We start from the raw sequence: 14720 nt of genomic DNA on the forward strand, positions 1-14720 counted from the left end.
ACAAACTAGCAGGCAGCGCCGATATCTTCGGGGACCTGGACACAACGCCAAGGGACTTCAGCAACTGCTTGCAGCGCCGGCTACACCAGGTGGAGCTAGACTCAAGGTCTAGACAGGGGGACAGAGAGAGGAGACGGTGTCAAGCGTCACCTGCGAGGGACCTGTAGATAGTTGGCCACACAACTGAAGACAGGAGCCATGACACGGAGGGGATTTGTCTGGCTGTGACTGTCTCATCTCTCTCGCCATGTTGGGTAGATAATGGAGGTACCTTGCCTGTGAGCTGATTCGGTTCAGTTGTGAGTGTCTCATCTCTCTCGCCTTATAGGCTGACCAATGGAGGAGCAAGGCCAGGTGTGGTTTAGTTATGACTGTCTCAATTTCATCACCTCGTTTGCAAGGCAGTGGAGGTTACATACTCAATTCGACCTGGCTGTGACTGTCTCATCTCTCTCGCCATGTTGAGTAGACTACATGTTGTAGGTGCCTTGCCTGATTCGGTTTAGTTGTGACCGTCTGTGACCACGTTTACAAGACACTGGAGGTTGCATGTCCTATTCGGTCTGGATGTCTCATCTCTCTGGCCATGTTGGGTAGACAATGGAGGTGGTCTGCCTGATTCGGTTTGGTTGTAACTGTCTCTACTTTCTCACCACGTTTACACAACAGTGGAGATTACACGTCCAATTCAGTCTGGCTGTGACTGTCTCATCTCTCTCACTATGTACGCCAGCAAGTGGAGGTGCCAGGTCCGATGTGCCCAAATCGGTCTGGCTGTGATTGCCTCACCGAAGTCAGCAGATCGCCATGACAATGGTGGTGCCATGCTCGATTCGTGTTAGACTACACCAGGTGGAGTTAGACTCAATACAAGGTATAAATGGTCTCTAGACAGGATGCAGGAGAGGGAGAGAGAGAGAGGAGACGATGTCAAATGTCACCTGCGAGTGACCCGTAGACAGTTGGCCACACAACTGAATACAGGAGCCATAGCACGGAGGGAACTTGTAGCGCTGATGGACATGATGGAGGGAGAAGGGCCAGTGAGTTATCCAGAGCCTCCACTTCTCCGATGTCTACCCACAAACACACAAACACAGACACAAGCAAACGATTCGTTCTGGTTGTGACTGTCTTTACTTCTTCGCCTCGTGCGTGAAGGTGGTGGAAAAATGTTTTGATTGTCTCATCATCTATGCAAGTTGGTGTAGGACTGGTGCTAGGCCGAATTCGATCTGGTTATGTCTGTCTCACATCTCGTGAAGGAATGGTAAGATTGGATTGGTATGCATTCGGTTTAGTGGTGACTGTCTTATCTCCCTCACCATGTTGGCTCACCAGTGGAGGTACCAGGCTTGATGTGGTTTGGTTGTGAATGTCTTAGCTCCATCGATCACCTTGTTCGCAGGACAGTGGAGGTGTCAGGCCTGATTCCTCCTTGGTTGTGACTATCTTAACTTCATCACCTTGTTCGCAAGACAGTGGAGGTGTCAGGCCTGATTCGTCCTGGGTTGTGACCGTCTTAACTTCATCACCTTGTTCGCAAGACAGTGGAGGTGTCAGGCCTGATTCGTCCTGGGTTGTGACTGTCTTAACTTCATCACCTTGTTCGCAAGACAGTGGAGGTGTCAGGCCTGATTCGTCCTGGGTTGTGACTGTCTTAACTTCATCACCTTGTTCGCAAGACAGTGGAGGTGTCAGGCCTGATTCGTCCTGGGTTGTGACTGTCTTAACTTCATCATCACCTTGTTCGCAAGACAGTGGAGGTGTCAGGCCTGATTCGTCCTGGTTGTGACTGTCTTAACTTCATCACCTTGTTTGCGAGACGATGGCGGTGACTGGATCAATTTGGTATTGTTCTGACTACCTCATCTGTGGAGGCACCAGGCCTTACCTCTGTCACCATTTTTGCAGGGCAATAGATGTGCCAGGTCTGATTCAGCCACACTTATCACAAAGAACAACAATGAGGTAATTATCGTATTTCACAAATTGTTTATTCATGGCATGATATTAACAAGACCACTGGTATGAAAGAGTGATTGGTTACATAATAACATAAAAATGCTTTATTAAGTCTACACATTGGAATTGATTCAGAATATAATAAAGGCTTGGCCTTAGTATCTATCGATGGATACAAATATTACACTTCAAATTACACTACAGGATGTCACAGAAAATTGTTGCCCAACAGTATGTCAGACTACAAAAATATGTTGGCCTTACATGTACAAAGATATATCGAATTTGTTCAATTTCACTGATTTCACCCTTGCTTTTTAAACTTCTGACATGATCCCTGATAGAGATTCTGTGACACCCTGTGACTGCAGATCCCAATCATACTGATGACCAAATTGTTGGTCAGAGATGACAGCACTTTGACATGAGCAAACTAAAGAAAAAGTCCTGATTGATATTTGTGTATTACTTATAGGAAAACAGCTCAGATCTTCTATCAAGCAACACAATAAACAAATGGCCACCAATATGATGGGTTTCTCAGTAAAATCTAACATAGCTTACAACTACTTTGAGGAACGATTGTCAGCCATATTTAAACAAATGGCCACCAATATGATGGGTTTCTCAGTAAAATCTAACATAGCTTACAACTGCTTTGGGGAACGATTGTCAGCCATATTCTGTGACACCCTGTGACTGCAGATCCCAATCATACTGATGACCAAATTGTTGGTCAGAGATGACAGCACTTTGACATGAGCAAACTAAAGAAAAAGTCCTGACCGATATTTGTGTATTACTTATAGGAAAACAGCTCAGATCTTCTATCAAGCAACACAATAAACAAATGGCCACCAATATGATGGGTTCCTCAGTAAAATCTAACATAGCTTACAACTACTTTGAGGAACGATTGTCAGCCATATTTACCCTCCCCCCCAACTGAAAGGAGCTACGCTATATCACAATTTCTCTTCAAACAGTTTGAGATGAGATGTTAGCTTTTGAAATTGACAGATGTCACCACTTACAGTGAACCCAGCACATCCAGTACACAGGATATGAAACAAGGATTTTCCGCAATTTCCAATCTAAACTACATTCTTTTACAATCAACAAATCTGAAAACAGCACAAACTAACACAACAAGATCATTCATTTCTGATTATATGACAACCCAAATGACCATTCACGAGCAAATATTTGCACAAATCTTGTCCTTCTGGGCCCAGTTGCTCAATCGGTGTCAGAGACCAATGTCAGTGTACATGTAGCTAAACTAAGCGTTATCTCAGAAAAGGTATTAGCAATAGCATAGTCTGACACAGACATAATGAAGAATAACTGAGTTAACATAAACGATCATTATGCATGAAATACTGGAATACAAAAATAGAAGTCTAAATGTTGAGCTTGCAAAATATATTCTATTCAACCAGGTCGACGCCGACTTCTCCCAGGGTTTATAAACCGATGTAATGCTCAGTTCGACTGCAGCAATCTACGTGAACCATGGCCAACTTGAAACACAAGGGGCATAAGGAAGGCTACCCAGGTCTCTACTATGATGAGTGGAATACCCTCCTTCTGATTCGAAAACACAACATGCAATAAATCCTATCAACAGACAGCCCCCTGCTCGCCCTCTTTTATGAAATACTTGGGTGCCGGTGTGTGCCCACTCTATTTATACATTTTCACCCATCTAACTCAATTTCAGAGTATGAACATTTTTCATGATTGCATATGTGGTAACTGCGTACAATTTCTATACGTGTATCTTGAACGTCAACAGTACATAAAACCTCATACATATTACATATTACATAATATACATATTATACTACATGTATGTACAGTTGTTGAACGACACACGTCATCTACATCACAGCAATGTTTGAGAAATAAACACCGTTTGATATCAATAACATACTTGTAGTCAGCTTGAGTATGGTTAATGTCCAGGTCCTTTTTGGTCTCCGTTCAAAAACTACTGCGACTTTAAAATTTGTTTTTTCTCTTTGGACCCAGGTGGATTTTTACACCTCCGTAAACATGCTTAAAAAATGTTTTTGTATGTATTCGTCTGCATCGACATAGCGGATGGATTTTGACATTTTCCAGATAGTACCGCTTGTTTCTGGATGAATTCTGAAGAAACCTTCAGGGACGCTTCTTCTCATGTATCTGTTCAATTGTGCCAAGTCTCCTTTCAGAATAACCGAACATTCAACCCCTGTCCAGACCCCGAAGTCGACAACTCACCCCAATACTGCATACTCAAATGACTACAAATCTCGATCCATTTCCTAAAATACGAACCTATAAATTCTCACGATTTCATATGTACACATTTAGCTATACCACTGTATACCGTATAACACAATACACTTTGTACATATGCATATCATGCACACATCTTGTTTTTGAACATAGACACATGAGATTATTATACCATTATTAGAAAATTAGAGTTATTTTACATACACAATGAATAGCTTTTCAAAGATATACAGAATTATAAATTCTTTCAACAGCTACTACAATATTAGAGTAAGATTCAAGCTTACTTCGTGAAGAGGGTTTCCCAAGAATTTGGAACGTATATAGAAAATAACATTTTATATGAAGAATGTACAGCGGTTAGGAATAGGTTTTTCACATTTTTGTCTACAGTTCCGTATATACATGTATATTGCATAACCGATTACAATTTACAAAACAAATTGTTTTCACAGACTTGATTGTAAGTATAGTACTTTCCTGACAAGTGTGTGGGCCTGGCCCGCCGTCAGCAAATCTAAGTGAGGCAAGTGGGGGTCAGTGCTTGTTCCAAGATTTGATAACAATCCACCTTTTTGAGAATTGAAAACTCAAATATGACTCCCTTTCACCATCTCCAGGCCCAGCACTAAATTTGAAAAGATTTACCCCAACGTGACCCTTGATATACACACTTCTGACTGACGTAACCCCTGAAGAAAGTCATACAATACATTTCACTTGAACGATCATCCCTGATGTGTCTGAATAGACCATTCCATACCATTGCATACTCTGAAACAAGACTGGTCCATCGGACACATCAGGGGTGACAGGTTCTTCTTTACATTATAGTACAGCACCGTTGCTTTGATTCATCTCCGCCTACAATCTCTGTATTCTGCGCTTTGAACTTGCGCAGCGGTGGATCACCATAGGCGGGAGAGGGGGGAATGTGATGCGGGGTGGGGCTGACAGAATTTGGTTGCATGTGCCCGGTTTTGTTGTTGTTCTCTAACAATGGCGTTGTTCCGTTCGAACCATTCGAGACGCGATCTACACTCACGTTACTCGAACGCGAACTGTCCGTAATATTCTCCCTCGACCTTTTCATTTTTGCATTCTGGTGCTCCAAGGATCGAGCTCGTTTTAAATCTGAGAGCGTCCCAGCCGCCGGGGTCCCACCAGTTTTTAAGTCCATCGAGCCCCGGCGTTCTCCCATTTGAAACATCTGCACTGATTCTTCATCCGATCGCGGAGAACTCCGTTGTCCGTGTGATTGTGACCCACGGGCTAACCGCTCCTCTGATGAGTATTTCCGTATCGGACCGGAATCTGCCACGTCTAGTGACAATGAAGTGTCAGGTTTTTTCTCACTAGGTGGTGTCGTTTCTTCTGGCACAGTTTCTGGGACCGGTTTGACCGTCCGATGATCAGGCTTATCAGACTTTGCCTCCTCCACGTGCACGCTGACCTTGATGTCGTCAATGTTGGTAGCGGGAATGTTCTCCTTGTTTTCCTTCTTACGCGTCTTGACCGGGACATCGCCCTTCTCAGCTTCGGAATCTTTCACCTAGAATGAGAGAAATATGATTATGATACTGTCACAAAGCAAATCACTAACTGACAATTGAATGTTTGCCATTGGTGAATGTTAAAGTCAGCTGGGCTGGAGCCCAAACTTAAGGACTCATCAGGCCCAATTTCATCCCAGATTCTGAAGCATCACTACCTGTTGCAGCATTAGATATGTTGTGTCATAAAAAATGGCTACCTAATGTGGCCTGGTCAGAGAAGTCACGTCATTTGCTGGCCCTGTTAGCCGATTGGACAAAGTCTTTCCTCAATTTGTCAGTCCCGAGGTGCAACATGTCTTGCTAGACTAAGCCATATAGTATTAACTGAAGTTATCACACACGATTCCAATCAGTCTGGTGACTTATGGGAAGAAACGCTAAGCTGCTTTGAGGTGGAACAAGGATTCACTCTCATGAGAGCAAGAAAGATCATACTATAAATGGGTACTGCTACACTTCCATGTTTGCTCTAGACACTTGGATGACAAAAAACATCCATGTTTTTTTGTTCAACGCCAGGTCAATGTATCCACAAAATAACTTGTGATGAGGAAAAGCACGTTGTTGAGATGCATAGTCACGAATTCTTAACCAATAAGTTCAACAAAAGAGATTAAATCAGCCGAGGGATTCTGTTTTTTTGGCTCTTAAAAATTGTATTTTGTTTCTGTGCTGCACACGTTTTGTTGGTGATCCATCTCAGGTGACCGATGTCAACTGCCTCTGCGGTAATATCAGTGCGACAAAAACAGCTAAAGTGCTGTTTACAAGTCACATCCCATCTACAACAAGACGTGCCACAGCGAGCAATCCTGCAAAGATGACAACGTCATACATTTTTTGTATCGCAATGAAAAATCCCAGAATAAATGCACCTTCAAATGCCAACATTGTCAGTCGTCATAGAGTAGAATCACCAGATCAATCCGGACCACTCCGATAAGGTCAACCCATCCATTTTTTATCTCTTGCAAGCTGTCGCTACTCGAACAGATAGCATTGTGACAACAATAGTAATCTAGTTATTGTTAAAGATGCTAACATGCTGTATTGTCATGGTGGAGAGGCTACTTCATTCATCAAGGGAAAAGTGAGTGATTTATTGACCCGATAGCAAAGTCAGTCCTATCAGAGTTATCACACAAGCTAAGAGGAACGCTTTCATGACTTTTTTCTCTCTGCAACTCCTTCCGTAGTTTTGGTTAGACAGGCAACTGAAAGGCATTTCGTATCGTGACATGTCAATTTCAACAGCATTACAATAGTGCTATCCCTCCAGATTCCCGACATTAGAGCCCATTCTTCCATAAAGGTTAACCCATAGACTGTTAAGTGGACATTTTCAGTATTTCCGCCTGTACTACAATACATCTTCTTCACCAGGCAAAAGCCAAGGTTGTCTTTGCTGGGGACTGCTGAGTAAATGCCTTTCTACCTACCCCATTGACAGCTGGTGGGGGCTTCCTCTCCCCTTTAGGTGCAGCTACCCTAACATCCTCCTCATCAGTTATGGACTCTCGTAGCTTGGCCTCCTCTCTGGCTTCCTTCCACGATATCATCGACTTCTCTCGCATACTGCTACGGCGGATTGAGGCACTGGAAGGAGAAGATGAGACACGTTAGCACCGCTGGAAGCCGAGGTGAAAGATTACCCTGGTGCAGGAGATAAGATTTTTATCGTCCTCCGAGGAGGCAGAGATCAGCATATCACATGCGCAAGGTCAGATTTTTCATCTGCCGATGTCAACAGTTTCAAAACTATGATTTTAACTAAATGCTTTTCAAACTCAAAATCCACCAAAGAGAATCATTGTAAGCCAAGGAGAGATTGTTTCCATGCAAGTTATCATCACCGTCAACCGAGGGTGGAACTTTGTAACCTTCCCTATTGTGAAAGAAAGAGGGCAGATTGATTCCATCAGGTGGTCTAGATTTCAAGGCTTTGCTTTCCTCCTGTGTTCGATCAGCCTGTTCAGAGACCTTAAACAGTCACAATTTCCCAGTGCAATATATACAAAGTGGTGTGCACACACAGTATCCCCATCTATTTCTGTCAAACTAGAATATTTACATTACACATGTAAAGGGAGTATTATTATTAAGACTTCTTCACATTTCGAACCTTGACATTTGTCTAAAGCGAGCTCTTATTTTTGAACTGGATATGAGACAAGAATTGGTCTAAAGTAAGTCTGGTGAACACAACTGACATGCAGAGACGATACACAAATTGAATTTTTCCACAATTATTTGCCAGGTTTTTTCAAGAAAGTGACCACATCCATTAGGTTTCCACATCTCTCTCCCTTGGTCAGTCAGCTGGGTCAGCTGCTGGGTGCAAAAATAACATCAAGTTAGTAAATAGCAAAGTTTCAACGTCTAGTATTTGACCTTCCACCATGTTCTAGCTAAAGCAAAAGATAAGTTAACAGCAAAAGGTTCGGCTCAATTAATCGTGTGCACAGTATGTCACATGAGGCTGGTTGGATAAAGCTTTTAGTGGTTCACCAACTTCATCAGTAGACGCTGTATCGTAGAGACAAATCACCTGGTTCGGAGACCAGGTCCCTACACTAGACCGCCAAGGTCATATCAATATAACTAAGTTCTGTTAATCCGACGACTACCTGAAGAGAGCACTGATATGGGAAGTAACGGGTTATTTTACTACATAGGCTTAACAGGGATCTAGAACTACACTTGTATTATGAGGACTTTTGAGTTCTACATAACCAGAGATAAGAGTTTCTATGGATTTCACAGCAAGGCTAGTTTAAAATTGTTAAATTTGTAGCCCTCCTCACTTTAAGTCGATGTTGTTGCCCGTGATAAGCGATATAAGAACAACCTCCCCCTTGTCATTAAGTTTCTTTATTTCAGAAAACAATTAGAAATTAGATCCTGCACGAAGAAGCATGTCTATAGCATTTCCGCCCCTCAGCAAGTCCCAATTCTGCCTTTCACACACAAGTGGTTTTCAAATTACGGTGGGAGATTTCGTATCGATTTGCCGCAAGACCTAATCTTGTGGAATCCAAATAGATTTCACAAAGTGGAAGAGTAAAATCAATTTTTTTTTTCACTCAAACATACTAAAGGGTAATTGGGATGGCGGAGGGTGAAAAGGCCAGGAAAAAATAGCATCAAAATTGAATGAATATGTTTTGAGAAAAATGCGTATTTTTTCATGTTCTTATCAATGTCAATGTTTACGAGGACCTCCACCAGAGACTTACGGGGGAATGGCAGTTTTATCTCTGAAAATGAGAAGTTTCTGATGCATTAGCGGAATAAAGCCGATGGGGGTGACTATCATTCTAAACTTTTTAAAGTTTGTGAGCCTATAAATGGACTAAAAGAGGATCGCACTTCACTAATACTAGATTTGGTGGCTTATAAAGGACCTTTTGCATTCATGCCATTTGATAGGAGAATTTAGGACAGTTTGAAGAAAATTGATAGTGTTTATTTTGGGACAGAAACTAATGGCTACAAGAGTTGATTTTATGATATCCAAATTAAAAGCCTTTTATAAGAAAGAATCAGTGAAACTGTGCTTTGAACTTGTGATTTTTTGTGATTAGTTCACAACGTAGACAAACAGCAGATGACAAGAAGCGTATGACATTGTGTGATATTGTCCGACATTCATATTACAACTTCAATCTTGGTTAGTCAAACTATTCACGACAACTCTTTTCTTATGTTATGAATAACACTCTTTTTAATACAAATTCACAAAATGAGGAAAAAGCACCATTTGTAAGAAGTTAGAAGATGCTGAGCTCAGATTTATAATCCTGCTGCCACCTCCATTCTAAATGTTAACCATTCCTTCTTCCAGCAAGCAAAAGCTAAGCGATGTTTTAGTTCCTTTCCCGAGGACTAAAACGGGGAAGTTGGGAGCTCTGTGCGAGGTTGAACCCAGGACCAAAGGCCAACAGACCAATCTAAAAGGAACTATTCACCAATGAGTTTAGAAAACCATAGGAAATTTAGGGTTTTTCGGTGATGAATACAGACTCCTCCAAGTAAAGATTCATTTTCTAGATTTTATAGCTGTGCATAAAAACTTGATAGTTCAAGAATTATATCATTATTCTAATTCTTGACATTCATCAGAGTTTATGAACAAAGTTTATAAGTTAGAAAACAATCACAACCAAACACCAAAAATGAGATTCAGATGGTAAAATTTCAAATAAAACACCATTGGTGATAACGTAAATGAGACTTACCCAAATCTTTCAAAATAGAAGAAATAAATGAAATGAATAGGACTTTATTTGATTTTCTGATAATATTGGATTCAAGGTGAAAGTTTGACGCACGCACGGTATATTTTTCGTGAATGAAGTTTGTGATGATGATGACATTATTTCAAGAAGAGACGGTCGACCAGGGTAAGAAGCCTCATAGAAGAAAGGTGGAACAGATAGGATAAGAAGTGGGGTTTTGAGGGCAAATGATTGTTAAGGATAAGAATTTTGAGTGGTTAAATTTCCGGTCGGTCCCGACAGCGTAGGTTTGCTCCCGGGTCTCTGGTTTCCTCCTAATAACAATCGTCAATACTATTTTATGGATTTGGTGGAATAAAGTTACTGAGTTTTAACCTGGCTTTGAAATTTGTTGGAATAACATTCTACTTGTAATGATGAATTCAATGTTTTAAAACTATTTTGGAAGCTAAATTTAGAGTTTTGGAAAGTAATTTTTGCCCACTTCACCCTCAATATGTGTGTTAAAGTGTGTTGTGTATTCAAAATCTGCGTCGGTCTTTCTAAAATGTGCAAAAACCGCCTGTTACGACAATGAAATACAAACAATATCGTTTCTTTCTTTTCGTCAATACTGTTGGTTGAACCGTTTTCATTTACACTATTATTGGAAGATATGCGTCTTAGCCTGCAAATGAAATCAAATTTAGAAACAAATATGTACAGAAATTAGATGTTCAAAGTATTTTATGCATAATGCTTCTTGAATATGACTGCATGAAACATCGAATTACAGTACTGGTCAGCACTAATGTCACAATATCCTGTGTACGTTGCTCAAAAACCGTAGCAGACCTATCTTTTTTACATCAAATATGCACGATACGTCACGACAGATACGAACAAGTGTGTGATGTTACTTGTGATGAGTATTGTACTTACCACGATTATGATCATGTGATGAAAGTTACATTTTTGTTATTCATTTTATTTGATCACACCATCAGTTATTATAAGTGACATTTACATGTGAATCAATGTGGTAAATGAATGCATACCGATGCTGCTATTGGGTCCCTGTAGGTTATGTCCGTGTTGTTAAGTGATTTAAAGGTTTTTTGTGACCGGCAGTCATTTTTGTGCAAAATTTGCTGATGTATGATTATTCTGTGGAGCTATCACTCAAAATTAGAGAGATTACATTTGCAGGATAAGATATCATGAATCTACTTCTTGAGATAAACTATTTTAAGAGACAAGCTGGTAATAAAGTTGGCCTTGGTAAGACATTTTAAAAGATATGTGTCCAGAAACCTCTCTTCATCATGTAACAAAAGACTAGCCTCCCCCCCTCCCCACAACTGAAAATAGTAATGACATTCAAACCGATGGGCAAATAAAACAACAGACAGGACACAAGATAGTAATCAGTATAATGAAAGTATCAAATTCCTAAATGGATTTCCTCATCAAAGAATGCCAGCCCGAGCGGCCATTTTGTAGCCTTTCAAAGAAATTAACAACATTAAATAAAATCACGACAAAAACACATTTTTTAGTCTGAAGACATCACTCACCAAAGCATTAGATAATTAACTCAAATCTTTGAACTTGTTGTGGAAGAAATTAGATTTGTTTGCGAGGCAGAAAACACTTTCGGGGCAGGGGATACTGTATGTTGCACGAGATCTTCAGAGGTAGAAAGCACTTCTATCAGTGTCTCAAGACTTGTATTTACAATTTTTACAGCATTGTGGAATAACTCTGCAAAGCTATGTATATGCTAGTAGGGAATCAGGCGATGTGTCGTCTAAGATTATTACAGCACTGAGTGTCAACCCAACTAGGAATATCAATATAAGTCGGACCCTCCAGATGTCATGGAGGTAAGCGGTATGTTCAGCAAAGGTATAGTCCTATATAACCATAACCCTTTGGAGATAACAAGCTATGCAGACTGGATGATTACACATTTGTTAGAATTCTAATTTCTTGAAAATTTAGAACTTATTTCAATTCCTTTTTGAAAGTTTTTGACTAATAGAACTTGAAAACATGACAGAAGTTATTGGTGAATACATTGAGCACACGAACCACCCAAGGCTAGTCAAGTTGTTAGTAAGTAAAGCAGATATATCACCGAAGACCATCCCTGTTATGGCTCTCAAGCAAGAATGGTTATGGATGGTACAAGCCATGGTGAAAAGCACCATTTTGATATACAAGACAGACTTCATTGTATCTTGTCAATGTGGAAATGTACACTGTATCATCCCTACAGCACATGATCAGATTCAATTTACGCATAAAATATCGAATCGAGAAGTTTGACGGTGTGTAACAGGAAATTAGATTATCACACATGATAAAATGATACCAAATATTTGATTATATTTCATCTCATCATGTGTGGCACTCTTTTGGACCCTTTTTTATCTATGTTTGGTTATAAATGAAAAGCACAGCATTGTTACAGAGGGAATCGACTACCGAGATTTGGCCTGAAGCAGGTTTGTTGTTGTTTATGTGGTGCATTGTCACCATTGGTCGACCAGGGCTGCACTTACGGTTGTGTTGTTGGCCTCTGGTGACTGGAAATACAACAACCTCAACCAACTGCAACTCAATCGCAAGTCCAAATCACGATATTAGATTCCCATAGTTGAAAAGCACGTTTAACACAGTAGCGGGTTATGATAAGGTATTAAAGGTGTCTGGCATCAATGTCTACCTGTGTACGCTTTTGTCGATTGAGAGATTGGAACTATACAGGGACCCAGTGCTACTATACTGGCTGAAACACAACAAAATGTAAAGCTAAATACATACATAGCGGCATGCACACCACTCGGGTAACTGGAGCAAGAATTTATGGGACATTTATGGTAGAACAGAAATTTGATGGCACTTTCAATACAAAGTGCATTTTCATTCATAAATCAGGAACGATTCTGGTTCAGAGCAGATTGAGGATGCTATGGAGGAACAGAGAAACCATTTCATGCGACATGGCCTTGTTGTTGAAATTCTGGTATATGATGTGGGGGGGGGGGGGGGGGGGCTCAAAGGTACAAACTGAATCTACAACACTTTTGTGGGTTGGCAATTGGCAATATCTTTCCTCACAGAAATATGGTGATGCTTTGGGGTTCCATCATCTGGGACCTTCGTCATACCAACCGTTATTGGTGGCGGACATTTCACAAATAATGCTCATTCCCCTTCTTGTTTCCTCCCCGTTTTCATGCCAGCATGGATTCACAGGTAAAGGCAATGCAGCGCCAGGAACAAAGCAGAAACAAGATGAGTGTAGTTGCAAACCGCTCAGGGGTGTCAGCAGCCAGCAAGCACTACTGCTTTTTAAAGTGAGTCCACAGTAGCCACAAAGATGAGCTTCTGAGACCTTAAACCACAGGTTTGGGGGTAGTTAGTCGTCATATAGCGGGATTACCAGTAGGCTTTGGGTGTAGGGGGAAACAGAGCCACAACCCTTACGGACCGAGGTGATATCATCACAGATAAACTTTTGTCCTTCGAGAAGGATAGCAACATAAACCGACAGACCGGGAAATGGGGAAGTGGACTCTTGATGAATCCCTCTAGATGGCGCAGTGAGTCGTATACTTTTTCAGTATGTGACTCACTGCGCCTCCTAGCACATTTGATTGGTCACTACACCATAACACGAAAAAGCAATGAAATAATGGAATGAATGATGAAAACATCAAAAAGCTGATTTCACTGACAATTCGTTTCTAAAAAGTCAAACAAAATCAGTTGAAAGCATAAAATAAGCGGGAAAATGCTGAAAATGGAAGGGGATTAAAAAGCATGAATAGATGGATCTGGGTTCTTGGCAAGAAGCAGATAAATTCTTCAAACAAAAACTGCAAGCTGAATCTCTCGCAAAATCACAAATGCCGAAGCATAATTCAAAATGATAAGGCAAATATTTAAAGCCAAAAGTTTGAAAATGAGTAAAATATCATAAACGAAATGAACAACTGCTATTAAATCCTGATACCACAACAGGAAATCAAGCTATATTACTTTGTTTTCGAATTGATGATAGAAGTGATGATGAAACTTCCCACCGCCCAATGAAATACTGAATTACCTCAACACGGAGTACATAACTTGTAAACTCAATGGTTCATTGGGATCAACAATGATTGAACTGGCCAACTCTTGCCAATAACGAAATCTGCAGAGTACAGCAAGGTATTCTATAAAATTTGCCGACATTCAAGAAACTCACCAAAAATCTACACAGACTTGCCGACATGACTTTACGAAAGGGACTGCAGATAGAACTTGCCACTTTTGATAAGAGTACTGATAGTCATACTTATTTATCAAAGAATGAAAATGCTTTAACAGTAATGAGAAGGAAGTCTTCGGATCTATGTGATTGAGATGACATTTACACCTTTCTGATAGCACTAGCCGTTACTCACATGTGTGGTGTGCCCATGCATATTCATGATGATTTTCTAATCAGAAAAGCTCTCAAGAACAACTTCTTATCAAACTTATTTTAATACCCAAAGAGGAAGGATGCCGAGTACCTTGGAAAAAATGTCCATCAAAACAAAAATAGCTGACGATTGTCAAGTTTCTGGGGGTAGTCAAGGAGAAACTCGGTGTAAAGTGCACAGAAACTGATTTAAACCTGTGCGGATATGACTGTGTTGGT

The 14720-nt window shown here is 40.6% G+C and overlaps 1 protein-coding gene across 9 annotated transcripts in view; it reads right to left on the reverse strand.

The window, feature by feature from the left end:
- Positions 1–1975: 1975 nt before the first annotated feature.
- The window catches only part of LOC135496383 (protein phosphatase 1 regulatory subunit 16A-like), a 54950-nt gene continuing 42205 nt past the window's right edge, over positions 1976–14720 (reverse strand). For 3 of the 9 annotated variants that reach the window (XM_064785696.1, XM_064785694.1, XM_064785692.1), the window contains 2 exons: positions 7247–7403; positions 1976–5803 (listed from right to left, as the gene is read on the reverse strand). In XM_064785696.1, coding sequence (XP_064641766.1) covers positions 5075–5803; positions 7247–7403 — 886 coding nt within the window. In that variant the 3' untranslated portion in view covers positions 1976–5074. Of the gene's footprint in view, positions 5804–7246; positions 7404–9043; positions 9065–12755; positions 12819–12853; positions 12881–14720 lie in introns of all 9 variants that reach the window. The other 6 variants (XM_064785689.1, XM_064785687.1, XM_064785690.1 and 3 more) reach the window with 4 other exon arrangements.

The sequence above is a fragment of the Lineus longissimus genome, chromosome 11 (assembly GCF_910592395.1).
Source record: "Lineus longissimus chromosome 11, tnLinLong1.2, whole genome shotgun sequence".
Taxonomy (NCBI): Eukaryota; Metazoa; Nemertea; class Pilidiophora; order Heteronemertea; family Lineidae; genus Lineus; species Lineus longissimus.